The sequence below is a fragment of the Mustela nigripes genome, chromosome 9, assembly GCF_022355385.1.
Source record: "Mustela nigripes isolate SB6536 chromosome 9, MUSNIG.SB6536, whole genome shotgun sequence".
NCBI classification, from domain to species: Eukaryota; Metazoa; Chordata; class Mammalia; order Carnivora; family Mustelidae; genus Mustela; species Mustela nigripes.
Window position 1 is genome coordinate 64,576,002 of NC_081565.1, and position 18,620 is coordinate 64,594,621.

Here is an 18,620-nt window from a genome sequence, read left to right on the forward strand (position 1 = left end):
GGCTTGAACTCATGACCCTGAGATTGAGACCTGAGCTGAGATCAAGAGTTAGATGCTTAACTGACTGAGCTACCCAGATGCCTCCAGGACCTGTAGTTGTAAACATCTTCCTGGGTGATTCTGATAACCAGATCTCAGCATAACTGGGCTAGATGGCCTTAAAGGCCTCTAACCCAAGTTTGCAAGGCTATGCTTCCATAAAATACCTACACTTGTCTCCTTATTAAAAACCATGTGTGGGGCTCAGTCAGTTAAGCATCTAACTCTTGGTTTTGCTTCAGGTCCCGGTCCCAGGGCTATGGGTCTGGGCTCCATGTCGGGCTCTGCACTCAGTATGGAGTCTGCTTGCAATTCTCTCCCTCTCCCTCTGCCCCTCCTCCCACTTCCTATCTCTCTCTCTCTCCCCCCTCTCTCTAAGATAAATTAAAAAATAAAATTTAAAAAAAAAAAAAGAAAAAAGAAAACCATGTGTGCATAGGCCACTACCAACTGTCTCTATCAACTGGATGGAACAAAGTAGACTTTTCAAAGCTAGTGGCTCCTGCTTCCTTTTCCTTCTGATTCCAAAGGCAAGCAAATATTGTTTTTCTCTCCATGGTGTCACACCCCAATCATGTCTGTGTCCATCTGGGCTGGTTCAGAATTTCCATTCTTTAAAAAGAAACAAGTTCTCAAATGCTCTTCATCCACATAAGAGAGCCAGGCCTACATGTCCTCCTCTGAGCTCACTTTAAAAACAGATGTCCAGGGGCACCTGGGTGGCTCAGTGGGTTAAGCCTCTGTCTTCGGCTCAGGGCATGATCTCAGGGTCCTGGGATCGAGTCCCGCATCAGACTCTCTGCTCAGCAGGGAGCCTGCTTCCCTCTCTCTCTCTCTCTGCCTGCCTCTCTGCCTACCTGTAATCTCTCTCAGTCAAATAAATAAATAAAATCTTTAAAAAAAAAAAAAAAAACAGATGTCCAGGGGCACCTGGGTGGCTCAGTGGGTTAAAGCCTCTGTCTTTGGCTCAGGTCATGGTCCCGGGGGTCCTGGGATGGAGCCCCACATTGGGCTGTCTGCTTAGCAGGGAGCCGGCTTCCTCCTCTTTCTCTCTCTCTGCCTGCCTCTCCACCTACTTGAGATTTCTGTCTGTCAAATAAATAAATAAGTAAAATCTTTAAAAACAGATGTCCAATCTGAGCTCCTGAAGGGTTCCAGGCCTTAGTCAAGGTCAGTATCCTGACTGTTCTCCCTCCTCACTGAGCGGGATTCAGGCATGTCCCTGCATTACGCGAATCTGTACTTGTTTCTCATGGCTTCCTATGTATTTCTCTGAGGACACCTATAGAGTTTCCTCAGCCCATTGCTGTGCCTTCTAGGGAGATATCACCAGCCATCCAGATACTTAATGATGCTTTTAAAAAGTATCCATGTAAGCGAACAGCTCCAGGACCTGAAAGTTCAAAGTTGAAAACCAATGGGTGAAGATCTATCTCACTGTTCTTCCCACTCCTGGAGACTACCTAGTACCCGAATGGAGGGGAGGGCCCTGTCCTTTCATCTAGGTGTCTTCCTGCTAGCTACGCTGCTGGGCCACCTGCCGAGGGACCTAATTGCCATTCAAGTATTAGCACCCTTTCACAGGCCTCTGGTAGCCTTCTGTGGCTCTTGGATCTTGTGGCAAGCCTCCAGCCTCATATCCAAGTTCCTGTGTAGTCTGGCAGTGTCCTGCATTCCTAATCAATACCTTTGCAGCTCCTGCTCTCCATGCAAAGCAGGCAACAATACACCTGTTCCTAACCAGCCTATCCCAACAAGAGGAAAGATTACTCTTCCAAGCTGTGGTCAAAATGCTTTCACCTGATGTATTTATCGCTACAAAAAAAAAAAAAAAAGAACTGACCCTTCTTTTTGGGGGGGGGGCAGATGACCTTGGTTAGAGTGTGGCAGAGGCTGGGGCTGGGGAGGGAGAGGGGAGTGACAGTGAGGCTGGCTGGTAGAGCGCTTTCCCCAAGCCCTTCCACCAGGAAGCTGCATCCATTCCTCTGGTCCTGGGGCATTACCCCCTGAGCCTTAATTATGCTTATGACAAACTGGTTCCTCAGCCACAGCCCATTGAGCACGGATTCTATCCAATGCTGCTCAAACATGCATATTCTGTTTTCCAGCCCTAGATCCCCTAGATGCTGGTTCTGACTCTCTGCCTGTCTAAAATGTCCTTCTCCCCTATGTGTCTTTGAAGACTGGCTTCCAATGGTACTTCAACCCTCCCTGCTCCCACAATGGGAAATGACCTCTTTCTCCCAAATGCTGGAAGCTAGACCATTTTTCACAAGTTATTGCATTCTGCCTTGGGTCGGTTACACGTGTACCTACTTTCCCCACTTAATTATTAAGCATCTTGAGGGCAAAGCCCATGTTCTCTCATCCTTGAGCCATCCACAATCCCTCAGAAAGGATAGAGAGTACCAGCTATATTCATGGGACAAAGGGAAGGAATGGGGGTGGGGAGGCACAGGACAAGGAGGTACAATTTCAGATCCTGGAAGTTTCCTCTTGCAAATCTCATCCATCTGGTGTGGGATGCTTGGCAGTTCCCTAGATGTCTAAGCTCTGATACAGTTACAAAGGAAATCTTCAAGGGAGAGGAAACACTTTTTTTTTTTTTTAAGATTTTATTTATTTATTTGACTGAGAGAGACCACAAGTAGGCAGAGAGGCAGGCAGAGAGAGAGGGGGAAGCAGGCTCCCTGCCGAGCAGAGAGCCCGATGTGGGGCTCGATCCCAGGACCCTGGGATCATGACCTGAGCCGAAAGCGGAGGCTTAACCCACTGAGCCACCCAGGCGCCCCGGAGAGAAAACACTTTTAATCCTTATTATTCACGTGGAGTCTCATCTTAGACTATTGTGAGTGAGATTCATATTCTTTCTGGAAATTGTGTTTTGAAAGAGAGAGAAAAGGAAGAAAGGACACAGAACTTTCATTTGGGGCACCAGAGGAAAATGCCTCCTGGTACATCGTGGTGCCTTTTGCTTTGAAGAGGTCAGTGCATTTTTTTTTTTTTAAGATTTTATTTATTTGACAGAGAGAGAGAAAGATCACAAGTAGGCAGAGTGGCAGGCGGGGGGTCGGGGAAGCAGGCTCCCTGCAGAGCGGAAAACCGGAGGATGGGCTCAATCCCAGGACCCTGAGATCATGATCGGAGCTGAAGGCAGAGGCTTAACCCACTGAGCCACCCAGGTGCTCCTAAGAGGTCAGTGCATTTAGACAGTGTCAGATCATATAGCCCCAAAAATACAGATGCCCAGCACAGACCTTCAGTTACCTAGTACTCTCCAGAATAGACCCTTCCTTCCCACATATCTTTCTCTCTCATTCCACAACACAGAATGTCGCTTGGGGCTCCAAAAATCCATAGACCCCTAAAAATATTTATCCTTAGGGCCATAGGTTGACTTGGGTGATTTTTATTGGGCGTTTTGAAGGGATTCACAAGAAATGTGGAATTAGGGAAGTGCTGGGAGAAAGCATTGTTATGGGCTGAATTCCCCTACCTCCAAATTTACATGTTGAAGTCCTATCCCCTAATACCTCAGAATGTGATTATACTGGAGACCAGGACTTAAAAAAAAGTGATTAAGGTAAAATGAGTTCACAGAAATGGGCTCTAATCTAATTGGCTGTTGTCCTTAAAAGAGAAGATTGGGACAGAGATCTCTACACACACAGGGGAGAGACCCTGTGAGGACACAGGGAGAAGGCAGCCATCTGCGAGCCAAGGAGAGAGGCCTCAGGAGAAACCAACCTGGCCCATACCTTGACCTTGGACTTCCAGCCTCCAGAACTGTGAGATCATAAATGTCTGTTGCAAAATTCCACCTGTGCCTGCGGGATTTTGTTATGGCAGCCTGAGCTAACTAATATGAGCACGAAGGCACGGATGCCAAAAATGAAAGAAATCAGGCTACAGATGAAAGGACTTCAGTAAACTCTGGTGAATGCGGAGCAGTGTAGCACTCTGAGTGATTTGTGGGCTCTTCAGTGAACTGTGGTAGCTCATTGACATTATGGGCCCTGCCCCAATTGAGACCAGAATATCTAGTCAATGTATCTCTAAGATCCCCTGACAGGTTATTCAGTCACTCAGAAAATGTAAGCCAAACCACTGGACTAAAAAGACAGCCAAATTATTAGAAGCCCAAAAAACACGCCCCATTATAGCAACTGCTACTACTGATAAAAAAAGAAGCCAGGATCTCATAGCACACATAATTTGAAAAATATCATTTCTCTGGAGTTTACAAAATAACTAGTCTCACTTTTCGGGAATGACCATTAAATGTAGAATTCTTATAGACACCACCGAGACTGAGTATCCCAATGGGCCTTAAACTTATGTTGATGTGATTACATAAACTGCAAAAAAGAAGTTTACGAGTTATTCTCCTCATAAACCACTGGCTCTCTCTGTGCTAAAAGCATCACATCTTATCAAATTTCCTCAGTTCTGTGACCTCAGCATTTTCCCTATGAGACTGAAGTCGTCCATCATTTGCTTGTGTGGCCGTTGGCAACTTGCACGTGTCTGCTTGAAAAGCAGTGGCATATTCCGAGATGCTGCAAGAACCTGCTGTCCTGGGGTGGGGGTGCAGGGGTGAATCTCGGGGCTCGAGGTGCTTCCTGCCTGTTGCCGAGACACCTGAGGTGATTGGCTATGACCCATCTTCTCTGTCATCATCAGTGCCCCCAGCGCCCATAGATCTTGCCATCTCACATCTGCTGAGCGCTTCCCCCGGAGAGCGGACGGAGCCACAGAAGGGCCGTGAGGTTCACTGGTGCCAGTGAGCTACTTGTTAGTACCTCAGGAAACAGGTTGCCTGGGAGGCGAAATTAAGAGCTGAAGTGAGGCTGGTAATTAGTGCATGCCCTCTGGATGCCCACTGTGAATAAGCACTCCCATCCGTGTATTGTAATCATCGGCGCCATCACAGCACAGTGAACGCTGTCTATGGATGGGCTGAGCTCTATCTTTATCCACACATTTGACAAAAATACAGATGATTTCAGTTACATCTATTTGGTGGGGGATTTTAAGGCATCATGCACTCAGATTTTAATGCAACTAATAGTTTTAGAGCAGTACGGTTCACTGGGAATGTATGCGAGCCATGTTTGTCATTTACAATGTCCTAGTTGCCACATTTTAAAAGATGTAACAGCTAAAATTAATTTAATTTAATTTTTTAAAAGATTTTATTTATTTATTTGACACAGAAAGAGAGAGGGCATGCATGCATGCATGCACAAGCAGGGGGAGCAGCAGAGGGAGAGGAAAAAGCAGGCTTGCCACTGAGTGGGGAACCCGATGTGGGGGCTCCATCCCAAGACCCTGAGATCATGACATGAGCGGAAGGCAGAGGTTTAACCCACTGAGCCACCCAGCCGCCCCGTAACCAGTATTTTATAAACCATTAAAGAGATATTTTGCCTTCCTTTCTTTGTAATAAATCTTCTAAATCTGAGTGTTTTCACAGTCCACCTCAAGTGCTAAATTTTAACCAGAAATGCTTGGTCTCTATTTAGATTTCATAAAATTGAAGGTTAAAAAAAGTAGATGCATTCACATATCCAAAGTTGTTCCAAACAAAAACTGGATTATTAGATCTTAAATTTAGATTTGGATTAGACTAAAAATTCAGCTCTTCAGGCCACTGGGTATTTTCCAAGCCCTGAATAATTACGTTTGGCTAGTGGCCGCCATATTGGACATCGAGACCCCGAGCATCGACTGTGCGCATCACAGCAGTAAGACAATGATGAGTCAGACAGAGTCCTTGTTTCCCCAGGGTGAGGAAGCCTATGTATGAGACCCATATACAGATAGCAACAATGTAAGGTGGGTCATGACACTTGCTAAATACATGGAAAGGAAAGCATTCCAAGGAGAAAAGGGAATGCATAAAGGAAGACCCACGGCAAAGAAACAAACATTTAGAGATTGGTAAGTATGGCTGAGCATATGCCTAGGAGGGTAGAAATTAAGGTTTAAGAAGACAGCCGGGGCAGTTCTGCTGAGAGCCTCAAATAGCAAGCCAAAGAGTTTATTCTCAATCCATAGTTAATGGGGAGTAAGTTTCTGGTGAGGAGGAATCTTTTAGAAAGATCCACTTAATATTGATGCAGACGGCTTGGTGGCTAAAAAACCAATTAGCTACCGAACCAGTCCAAGCCAAATATAATGAGAAATGGGGGAGGCCGTAGGAAAGGAAAGAAAATTCAAAATGTAATAAATATGGGTAAAAGGATACCAGGACTTGGCAATGTGGCCAGGAACTCAAGGAAAAAGAGAAGTCAGAGAATTCTGTAGCAACTAAAATAAGGAAGTACAGATGAAAGGCTGGATGGGAAAAGTTATTTCTAATGTATCTGCACATAAATGTTTTAAAAGGAGTTGGAATACATGCGCATATAAGCTGGTGGGGGGTTGGAAGAGACCTTTGGGCAGACATGAAAAGTTGTCAGTATCTATTTATAGGACGGTCAAATTAGCAGAATGGGCGACTTTCTTAGAAATAATGTATACTATGGGGGGGCAAGGAGGGAATCGGAGTAAATCAAATTACAGTACTATTCGTTAGAAAGCTAGGCAGCTGCTGAAAATTACTGCTCTTAAATTATATCAAAGGGGATATGGAAAGCTGCTTAAGATATACTTTTAAATGAGAACTTTCAGCTTGGATAATAAGATTCCAATTTTGTTTAAAAAGGATATGCACCTACATTCTGTATAGCGCAGAAAATGTGTGGAAGGACCCACACCACGCTGTTAGCAGGCATGGATTATTTCTGCAGAGAAAGACTGAAGGGGACAACAGCCTTTCCTTTTTATATTTTGTTATTGCTTGAACTTGCTACAGAGAACACATTATTTGAGTTTTAAAAGGGGAGACAAAGAAAAGGGTAAACCATGTATTCAGACCTCCAGAAAAATGACTGGAAGGATTTATATCAAAAAATTATCTCTGGACCATTTTGATTTTCTTATTTTGAAATTTTTTATATTCTAAAATAAATATGTAATACTTCTAAAACCAGGGGGGAAAAAGTCATAAGAGGAAATAATCTATAATACCGATGGTACAAATCAATTTTAAATCTGTTTGCAAAGCCAAAGGTTACAGGGTTGGGTGTTCTTTAAAGAGGTTTGGATCCAATTTCTTTTACTTCTTTGGGGCTCATGCTTACTTTTATTGCTGCTGAAGTGATTTCCACATTTTTTTTTTAATGATTTCCATTCAGTGTGGCCAAAAAGGAAAATCGAGGCCAACCACAAGGCAAGCCTTCCTGAAAGGAGACAAAAAGCCTCTGTAACCTGCGGAATGAAAACTTTACCAGGAGAACGTGACTCTTTTGTCATGAATGACTTCAATCGCTGGAGGACAGAAATTTTTAACGAGAACAAAGAGCATCGAAGCGATTTCAGTACTCTGCTTGTCAATCCCGGCCAAGCACACTAGTAACTTTATATTATAATGATGGGGACAAAGAACAAGGTGTCCCATTCACTGCCAGGCTGCTGCACCCAGAGGGTCCGGGGCCTTTGCAGAGCCTTTCACTGCAGTGGAACAGAGAAGGAACTCTCAAGGAGTGCAGAAAGGACCGCAAGCAAGTAAATCATCACCAACCATGTAAATAACGGCAAAGAATGGGTATGGAGAGGAAAAGGCGCCTTCTGATCATTCACCAATGGAAAGATGTGCACTAAATCAGGGTCCTTTCTGTCGGACGCTGTTGTTTTTACTGAACAGTTAAGCGCCCAAGGAAATACCAGTTGGGTCTTAAAGACAATTTATAGCTAGGCTGGCCTCATTGCACCTGGCTGTGTTTTGACAGCAGGTTTCGTCAGTTTATAGCAGAAATTCTTGTCTACACTATAAGCTGTCACAAATGCAACTAGACCTTGGAAAAAATGTACCGCTCAGAGGCAAACCTCTCCCTTTGCCGCGCCCCTCCCCCTTTTAATGAAAAGCAAAAAGCTCCCGCTGGTGGCAAGGCCTCCTTCTCTTCAGGGGAAATTAGGGAGCCTCCCGGGACTGAGAGGGTCAGCCCCAGTGTTACAGCCCAAGTGGGGTGCGCCTGCTTCTGGGCACTCGATTAAGGACTCTTTCTTTTCTCTTCCCTCGGGGCTAACTGCTGAACACAGCAGCCTTGTTGTTTGGAGCCAGGAAATTTCGGGATTCTGCTCTCTGAGCTCCCCACTCTTCCCAGCTTCCAGGCCACGGAAAGAATGTCTGGGCGCCTTGCTACAGCCTTGCCTCAGAATACAAGGCCCACAGCTTTGGCGAATGCCCTCTGCCCCCATCTAAAACAAGACGGCAACGCTTGGCTCTTCGGGATCAGACAAACCTTAACTTTGTTTTTGAGATTCTTCTCCTCAGTGAATGGCCGGGTTTGGAAGCCCCCCTGTCTTAGAAATCACAGAACCTCCTTGTAATACCTACACATTGAAAGCACTGCCTCCCAGAACCAGGTGCTGCCTTACCCACCCGTTTTGTTTTGCTTCTTTAAGACCTCAGGGTTTTATTCTTTTTTGCTCCCAGAAGGATTGGGCCAAACAAATAACTTGTAACAGGTGACACGCATCCCTGGACAGAAGGCACTGCGTCCTTTTTAGGAAAGAGTTCATGGCGGCTGGAGGCCAACATTTTCTCCTGTTTGATAGCTAGGACAAAGATGTGAAGAGAGGGATGAAAAGGTAATGGAGAGCAGACCCTCCTGTTCCTTAATTTCATGGTTCACAGACATTCAGTGACATTCAGACACTCCCAAGGGGGAAGCTCATATAACCAGCCATGAAACTGGAAACGAGCAGGCTAAGGGGGCTGCTTGCCTGGGCCTAGGGCTGAGTTTCTCACAGCCATGGGGGTCCACTCCCAGACACTGGGGCTCACTCTGATGGGTCTGCAGCTGCTGTGGGGCGGGGGCGGGGGGCGCTGGGAGGGAGAGTAGGCAGCGGGGAGGGTGTACAGGCCAGACTGGGAAGCTCCAGGCCTGCAGGGTACCTTGACCAGCCCCATGCAGGATGCCACCCTCAACTTCCCATGGCCAATGCTCTGGTAAGGGTCAGCACTCGGGGGCTGCCCGTCAGGATCCAGGAAGCACAGGACCTGGGCAGAGAGGAGGGAGGGGAGGCTCCAAGCCAGGCAGTTCCCACGGAGCTGGGACTGGTTGGAAACATCTCTCCCTCAGACGTGCCCCTGGGCTGAAAGGGCGGGAGACAGTAGAACCACCTCCAGCGGGGACAGGTCCTGGTCTGTAAGATGGAGAAATGAATCGACGTGGCTCATTCAGGTAAGACCAGCTAGAGGCAGGGATGCAGAAGCAGGGGAGGACATTGAGGGGCAGCTGCATGAGGGAAATGATGGAGAACTAAGGGCATGACAGGTCAGAGGAGAGCCACAGGCGAGCCAGCTCACTCACTCATCTGGCCGTCTCCAAAGCCAGAGGCACCTGCTCAACCCATTGATGGCCTGAAGTGTTGCCTGGTGACACTACCCAAAATACACACCACACTTTGCAAGACCTTGCTTAACACACAGTTTGAGGTCAACCAGCACACCCACTACGGCACCACAGTCCCTTGAGGCAGAGGCCAGAGGCATAAACTGTGATCGCAGACGTAAAGGATGGGAGACCATTATTTCCTGATGTACGGATACTCCAACTCAGCACAGTGATTACTTTTATATCTACACCTACAAACAAATGATTGTCAAAATCGAGCTGCTAAGCAGCAAGCTCCACGATCCCCCACAGACCCTCCCGAGCAGTTCTGTTGAGCGCACCTGTGGTATTCCAGAACTCTCCAGCCAGTCTCGGAAGATGTTTTCCACAGACAACCCAAGCCTTTAAAAATAAAACAAAAAAGGTAAGGATTAAAACGTTACAGAGCACCTACTGCATACACAGCATTTTTTCCTCTGAAAAGAGGGAAAGGTACATCACAGCATGGATCTTCCAGAGAGGTAGCCACTCGCTGGAGAAAGCAAGGCTGTCCCAGGTTCAAGCGCAGAAGGCGCTCAGTCACACAGCGCCACTTCGGTCAACAGGAACGTGCAGGGTGGAATCTAAGAACCAGAGACACACCACAGTAGGTGCTCTTAAGGCCCCGAGGGGGCTGCTGGGTTGGACAATTCAGGGAGGATAAAGCATGTCCACAGGACACATCAGGCACAACTGCTTCCTTGCAGTAGGCAGCAGAGTGAAATCGGAAGGCCCCAGCATTTAATACACCAAAATGAAATTGGAACTTTGTCGTGACGAGGGGCTGCGATGAGCACAAATGGCGTGACCCACTGCAAGAGCGCAGAGGGACCCAGGAGCAGGGACGACGCATGGTTTGTACACCTCTGAAGCAGGCCCACGGGCTGCTTTGTTTGAAATATGACAGTTGCTCGTTAAGTCTGACCCAAAGTCAGCTGAAATTCTTTTGGTTTCGTGGCCTGCTGATTTGAATACTCCTTACATTCCTTAAGTATCCAGTCTGTTTGGGGTCAGCAGACCTTAGGTTGGGTCTTCCCGTCTTCCTGGGCTAATGACGTTTAAAGCGACCCCATCCCATTTCTAGATCACCCCAGCTCCTGCTTCACATCTCTGCTCCCAGAGGCCTCTCCTGAGCCCTCTCCGAGGCTGTGTGGGTAGCATTCACCTCACTCCCTGTCCTTTGTGCCACAGCATCCAGCAGTGTGTGCCTGTCGTTTATTCCATTACTGGCGCTTTAACTGTCTCCCCCACTGGTCTGAAACTCTCTGAGATTAGGGTCTATGGCTGTTCAACTTGCTTCTCTAAATCCAGAAGAAAGAACAGTTCCTGGTATAAAAGATGATACCCATAGATATTTTTTATTTGAATGAATGAAAACACATTTTACTTTTGTTTCAATAAGAAGTATTCCCTTCTAATTTAAAAATCACCTTTCCGGGGCAGCTGGGTGGCTCAGTGGGTTAAAGCCTCTGCCTTCGGCTCCGATCATGATCCCAGGGTCCTGGGATTGAGCCCCGCATCGCATCGGGCTCTCTGCTCAGTGGGGAACCTGCTTCCTCCCTTTTCTCTCTCTGCCTGCCTCTCTGCCTACTTGTGATCTGTCAAATAAATAAATAAAATCTTTAAAAAAAAAAAATCACCTTTTCTAGTAAGAGATTCCCAATGTGTTAGGTTCCAAACCTATACAAATTTTATATATTACATACTACATCATAAATAAACAAATAAACAAACATATATAAATCATATCCCTTCCCTAACACCCCCTCCCTTTAGGGACTGCAGAGAAGCTATGGAAAGATAAAATTCTGTCCATCGGCATTGTTAAGGTGCTGAACCCAGTGCTCCCTCGCCTCCTGGGCTCTGCTCCCGGCGGGGCAATAGTGAGAAAGGGAAGAGGGAGAAGCGGACCTGTATGGGGGTTGGGGAAGTAGGGCCTGACCAATATTTTTGCGACCTTTTCTTCCCCAATGAGAAGCCAGTCACCTTAGTCTTCCTGGGCCAGAGGAGAAGCAAAGGTTGCAGAAGGGAGCAACTGTCAGTATTTCCAGAGAAAACAGGGCGGCGGGGGGCCGGAGGGACTATGCAGAGTAAATGGTTTGGATTCATTTCAAGATGATGCCCCTGTGTGGGAGAGGCCAGAAGTAGAAAAGGGGAGAATGATGACCTCCCAAACATGCTTGCACTGGGCTCCTCAGGTTCCCCAACTCAGTGGAATTACTGGGCATGCCTTGTTGGCAGGTGCCCACAGGTGTCCCCATCCCCCTGCCTCGGCCCACTACGTCTCTGTGGCCCCTCAACAGCATCAACCCAGGTGTAAGCAGCCTGGTTCCTGCTGTAACATAGAGCGTGAGGCATGTGTGTGTGTGCACGTGTGCACTAGTGTGCCTGTGTGACTGCGTGTGCAGCACGTGGGGCAGGGGTGGGTGGGTGACTGGAGGGGAGGAGGTGGCTCTCAGAGCACCTTAGATCCAGAGCACGGTTGTTTTTTGAGCCCGGTTGGTTGCACAGAGAGGTGCGGGCAATGCCCTTCGCAGGCTGGGAGGAGGAGGAGAGTGGGGCTGAAGGTTAAGCCTTACAGAAGTGTCGGAAGAACTCAAAGTTGTTTCACTTTGTAATGAAAGGTGCAAGGCTGCAGGGGCAGACAGACTGTACGATTTCCACCGAACATAAGAGGCTCCCTGGAAGGCCCGCTCTTGATGGGAAGGACGCTGACCATCCCCACCTTACTGTCTGGCACCCAGGAGGGGGCTCACCTGGTGGTGCTGGGTTCCTGCCCTGGGGCCTCACCAGCTGTGGGGGATCAGCTGGTGCTCTAAGCTGTCTGTCCTGATTGAGAGGCACGCCTGCTTTCTTCCAGGTCCTTCCTTCCCTGAAGCTTTTCCTAAGCCACCCATTCATCTGCTTCCTTTCCAGCCAGAGAGGGACACTCTGGGCGCCCGGAGCGCTGGGGCCAAGGGCTCCCGTCACCCTCCTTCCCGCGAACTCAGAAAAGCCAAAGCAAGAGGCTGACTCTGACCAGAGCTTTGTTGTGCTGTGGTTCTAGGAAAACGAGCTTTCTTAAACCTTGCACAACTAGAGAGGAAGACAGGGGATTAAGAAAGGATTTAGACAAGAGTCGTAGTGAGGATCAAAGGGGCGAGTGCCCTGGGTCCACGAGGGGGGGTTGAGGGAACCGGGGTTCAATGTCCTGAACAAGAGAAGTCTGGGATGACTTCACGGCCATTTTTGAGTGATTTTACAAAGGAGGACTAACAGCTGTTGTGCAGAGCCATGGAGGAGTAAGAGGACGCAGACATAAATTTCCTTCAGGGAATCTTAGCTGAAATACGACAATTTTAAGGGTGGCATCAGGAGGGGCCAGGGAGATGAGCCCTGGAAAACTGAAGAACAGGCCATGATTCTCCCTGTGGCATTGGTTTGGTGGGTCCCTACTGGGCACGAGGTTCTGTGGAGGGCTGAGCTGGGACCCCCCAAGACGTGACTGTCTGACAGGGACACGTGATAGGCATGCCCACAGTGCCACTAGCGCTAATGCAGAGCTGTGGGACTACGTGTGCAAGAGGCGGGGCTGCCTCAGGTGGCTCAGCTAGGAGGAGGACAGTGGGAGGCTTGTCAGGGGAATCTTAAAGGAAGCAAAGCTTGAACCATGCCATGGAGGAAGGCCGTGCTGTCCCCAGTGATGGGGCAGGGCCAGCAAAATGGAAGGAAAGTGCACGCAGGGCAAAGGGAGCAGAAGCAGGCAAGTCCAAAGCCATGGTCAACAGGGCTGGCACACAGAATGAGGTGAGGGGGAAAAAGGGGGTGTTCTGTGAGAACCCTGACATCCTGCCACCGAGCCTTGGCCTCACTGAAGAGGCTCTGAGTATGGCTGCAGAACGGTGCAAAGGAGAAAGGGGGTCGAAGAAGAGTAACTGAGGGAAATGAGGCCAGAGGCAGGGAGACCAAAGTGGAGGCTATAAACAATCTGTGCTACAGTCTACGACCTGAACAGCTGGCAGGGCCAACTGTGTGGTTATTGCATTGGAAAGTAGTAAGGCAAATTTTGCTTTGCCATATTTAGTATTTGCACACATGGGTAGTGACACAGAGTGGCACCAAAACCCCTCTGCCCATTTCCAAGTAAAGGTATAAAAGTAGTAGCTATTGCTTATTGAATACCTACTGTGTACCAGGCACTAGAGAGAAAGTCTCATTTAAACTTTACGATATTTGCACTATCCCCATGTCAAAGAGAAGCAAATGCAGGTTCCGGGAAGGCGACACAGATCCAAGTCTATGTTGCCTGGCTGCAAAGCCCCCACTTTTCCTCCTAGGCTGAATTCAGTCATTGACTGAATACATTGGCTGTGCTTTTGGGGAGCAGGCGAGCCTGTGGAAAAGGGGGGCTTGTGCTTGCTCCAAACAGCCCTGCCTTCTCCTTCTTGCTCACATCTCTCCTGTTGAAGGTGGCCTGGCCCCTGCTGTGGTGGCCCGGTTTGTCTGCCCTTCGATTATAGTTCTGAAGAGATGCGGAGACCCTTGGGAGGGGCAAAAGTGTGAGGGCAGGAGAGTTCATCGTTCAGCTGCATCCAGGAGCAAAAGACACTCTCTCGTGAATGAAAAGAACATGTGTTTTCAGATCACTTTCCTTTGGAAAGGTTCAAAGCATCTTATAACCATTATCACTTCATTTCTCATCATATCCTCATGAAGTGGGTGTCAATTGTTGTCTGGCTTTGAGCAGATGGAGACACTGTAGCATAAGAAAACTGGCCAAAGTCAGGCCAGACAAAGGGCTAAAGAAAAACCCAGGTTTCTAGACTCCCAGTACCACTGCTGGAATGGAACTGTACTGACGTCTGTCTGGGGATTGCTAACAGGGAATGAGATTTTAAACTATGAGAGGATGATGAAAACAATAACTTAAGCTGCTACTGGAAAAAAATTTTTTTAAGGTACTGTAAGTGACCTTACTTCCCAAGGAAATTAGGAGATTGTGATATGCTGAATTTTTCTTTTAAAGTAGGGTCCATGCCCAACATGGGCCTCAAGCTCAAAACCTCAAGATCAAGAGTTGTATGCTCTACTGAGCCAGCCAGTGTCCCAATAATACTTAATCCGCAAGGGAAAAATGAGTTTCAAGTTTGGAGGGAATAAGTACAATTACGTAGTTTTTGCTATTTTGATCATAATAACTGAGATGACGGTGCAGGTGAATTTTTAGGTCTGAACTTGGATAGATAGCCAGGGTAAAGCAAAAGCTGACTTTTTCAAATCAAGATACTCAGGGTCTAAGCCAATGGTGAATGTTTCCCCTCTGAGATCATGTGGCTTAAATAATCACAATGACAAGCAGAAGCATTTCCACTTCGCTGGGACCCAGGACTTACAGGAAATTACTCTTCTGCATGTCTGATCACTATGGAAATTGATTTTATACAGATAGCTAAAAGTACACAGACCCACAACTGCATGCCCCCGATTTGTACTGGTGAGCGGTACTTCCGCCTCATTACCCAAGCCTCCTGGGCATCTGGAACAGCAGGTTATTTTACCCGCTGGCTGCAGAATTCCCTCTCGGCACTCCTACATCCTGTAAGGCAACTCTGAGTTTCAGGCATCTGTCTCCAGGCCCCCTGAGCTATAAACCTGGTCACACATAGTTAACACCGCAGGGGACAGAATTCGCATGACGCTGGTGAGAGAGACAAGCTGTGTTTAAAGCTGAGAAAGTTGCAAGGCGGTGGCTCTTCCCTTTGTGATGTTAGCATGCCTAGGAACAGACCCAGGCTCCTGCAAAAATGGTATTATACTTGTATTGCCTGCTCAGTTGATTTCCGAGGGCAGAGGGACGAGGATGCAGGGCTGACTCTCAGCTGTGTCTGCCACCTGTGCCTATCATCTTGCAGCTGATCAGAAGAAAGGTCTTCACCATCTCGGCTCCCAACTGCATCACTTCTGTCCGCGCCTCTGAAGGAAAGTGCAACTTCCTAAAGCCCCCCCACAACTGCCACGTGAACTAAACCACAGATAGAAGGAACTCTGCAGGGGCAGGTACTGGATGAGCTCAAGCATTAGGGGCCTTGGCACTCAGGGTCTGAAAGCAAAAGACCCTCGTTTGGCAGTGCCACCGACATTTTTCACAGATTTTTAAAAATTTTCATAGTTGAGGTTTTTAAGCTCCCTCTCTACATATGGATACAAATAGTGAGCATCTCAGAACCGTGCCCAGGGTTACTTGTTTCTCAATCAAAAGGGGTCATTTGTGTTCGGGCAGATAATGAAGATGGCTGAGGTCACTGAGCAAACACTCCCTAGCTCCCGGGGGAAGGAAGGCAGTGAATGACACCAAATACAGGGACGTGCACACAGACACAGTAACTGATGAGCAAAGAAAAAGCCACTGTTGGGGCACCTGGGTGGCACAGCCAGTTAAGCGTTTGACTCTTGGTTTTGGCTCAGGTCATGATCTCAGGGTCGTGAGATCAAGCCCCACATCAGGCTCCGTGCTAAGACTCTCTCTCCCTTTTCCTCTGCTCCTCCCCCTGCTCTCCCTACCCCCTCTCAAATAAATAAATCTTTAAAAAGGAAAGAAAGAGCAAGCCACTGTTGACAGGGTGGAGGTATGAGGTGGGCAGGGCCAGCTGGCACCCAGGGTCTATTTGGATTTCCTTCTAAGCACTTTTAGCTTTCCTTCCCTTGGTCTCATAAAACATCAACATGTAAACAGAAAGCTCACACTGAAGAGGTCTAAAACACCTTCACCTCCCTCCCCTCTACCTCCAAATGCTCTCCCTCCCACTCCTTCTGCCCCATAGGGATTCCCAAGACAAACTCCCGGCCTACTCTGCTTCCGGTGCTACTCCAGAGTGTCCCTTGAGTGGTGCAGGAGGAAAAGCCAGGTTGTGCTGCACTCCTCCGCGTACCTTTCACAACCAACAACCCAGTCTTAAACCATGGCCCCTCTGGAACATCCCTCGGATCTGTTCATTTCTCCCAAACCCTCCTGCCCCTGCCACACCCCTGCCTGGGTTCCAGCTATAGATCTCGTGAGTGAACAGCTGTCTTGGTTTCTCAATGATATCATGACTTCTAGTCCTCCCAGCCCACATGGATCTTCCACAGCTCCCCCCTGGAGCAGCCTTCCAATCTGCTGACGGCATTCTCCTACTGAGAACCTTGAGGGGTACCTCTCTGCCTGAAGGCTCGAGGCTAAGACACACGGGCCTTTCCTTTGGTACCAAGGACTCTGAAACTCCCCAGAGCACTTCCAACACTGAGACATAATGATCTGTTTTCACACAGATCTTCATGTTGCAAGGAGCTCTCTCCAGACTGGACATGGAACCTACTCCTTTCTGTCCCCCAGCATCCAGCATAAAGCCTGCTAGGGGAGGTGCTCAATAGATAACGTTAAATTAATCGAAGCAAGAGAACAACGCAACAGTGTGACATGGAGGATACCGGCCCCTGAACACTAAGTGGCTGGTCTAATCTGAAGAACCTTGCCCCACTAACAATAGCTCACGTGCCTGACAGATGTGCCCAAGGATCAGTTTGCAGCCAGGCCACAGATTAGAGGCTCTAGGGGTAGGTGTGGGGCCTTTGGAGACCCAGATAAAATTGGTACAATATGCTGCATAGGTAAAAGGGCAAATGATCTGTTTTAATAGCTGAATTCGATTCTGACATTAGTTAGCAGGAAAGAAGATGTTCGAGTTTCAAAAAAGGCTCTGGTGTACTTGCTGAAATAGATGCATTGCATTGCAGGAAGGAAATCGCCTTAACTATTAAGGGGAATTTTAAAAGGAAGCTTAAATCTGCTAGCCAAAACATGACCCTAACTGGGAAAGCCGTCCTCTCAGGGGGTGAAGGTTGGTGGTCAGTGGTCACCCTTAAACAGACTGACTCTGCCATCATTGCAACAGAAGTCTCTTTGTGGGCCCAATAGTGTGTCCCTCAATAAATATTCACAATGATAAGATCCAGGCTCCCTGGAGTCAGAGGGCTCAGGGACATCCCCATTAACTTCATAACCTTCTTAGGAAGTGGATGAAAAGAAAGAAGCCCTCCTAAACGAAAAATGCACTTTGTAGCTTCCATGAAATTTGCTATACTAAGAAGTTCTCCCAAAAGAACGTATAGTAACAAACTTTTGTAATAGGAATATGCTATTTCTAGTAATTGTCTTGTCTTTTTTCCCTTGCATTAGTTTCTAAGGAAACTGCTCCATTCTATCAGAGAACCTCAAAAGTTATTCCAGGGTAGGTACAGAAGAAAAAGGAAAAAACAAACAAACAAACAAACAAACAGAAACTTGCAGGTAAACTGTTGTTCCTGACCTTACGAATAACAGCCACATCTGATATGATCTTTGCATATGAAAAAAAAAAAACCCATATGTCTGCTTAAAAAGAAAGGATGATAAATCCAAAACACTTCAGACTTTCCAAAACAAGCCACATTTCCTTCAAGCAGCTTCCTGAAAAGCTAGTTATCTTGGGCAATTACTAATGCCCCCACGCAATCACCCTGTATAAGACTGCCTTCGGCATCAAAAGGCATGAACACAAAGAGGTAGAAATGAAGACATTTATCAAATAAGATGGGTATGTTCATTCTGTATGATGCACTGGCTTGCTTTACGTGTGTGTGTATGTGTGTGTGTGTGTGTGTTCACATCTAATTTTAAAAAACAAGTGGCTAACAATAACGCTTCTAACTGTTGGAGCAAGAATTGAAGTAGAAGGTGGAAGAGGAGGAGTTTAAAGAAAAGGCCAAAAATCCAACACTCGGGAAAAAATCTTCGTGTCTTCATGGACCCTGGATTCCCCCATCCTGAATTGCATGTCATTTCCTGGGGGCATGAACCCTGCCACCTTTGCTAGAAGACACTCCATTTGGACTGCCCAGGATGCTGGCCCACCTACACGGAGGATGGCCTTGCCCAGGTCCAAGTCAGTGTCTGCGTGTAAGAATTCATTTCTACATTTGGAGACCTACTGTGAGCATAAAAACATAGTTAAACCTGTGGATCAGAAAAGAGAAGAACATTGGCTCTTCTTCAAAGTAATGTTTATCAAGATGCCCCCCTTTAATGTTACATACCAATTT

At 47.4% G+C, this 18,620-nt stretch overlaps 1 protein-coding gene across 2 annotated transcripts in view; it reads right to left on the reverse strand.

Moving 5' to 3' along the window:
• The window catches only part of AOPEP (aminopeptidase O (putative)), a 333,646-nt gene that overhangs the window by 90,333 nt on the left and 224,693 nt on the right, over positions 1-18,620 (reverse strand). For both annotated transcript variants that reach the window (XM_059411725.1, XM_059411724.1), the window contains one exon: positions 9,827-9,887. In XM_059411725.1, the coding sequence (XP_059267708.1) occupies positions 9,827-9,887 (61 nt within the window). The remainder of the gene's footprint in view (positions 1-9,826; positions 9,888-18,620) is intronic.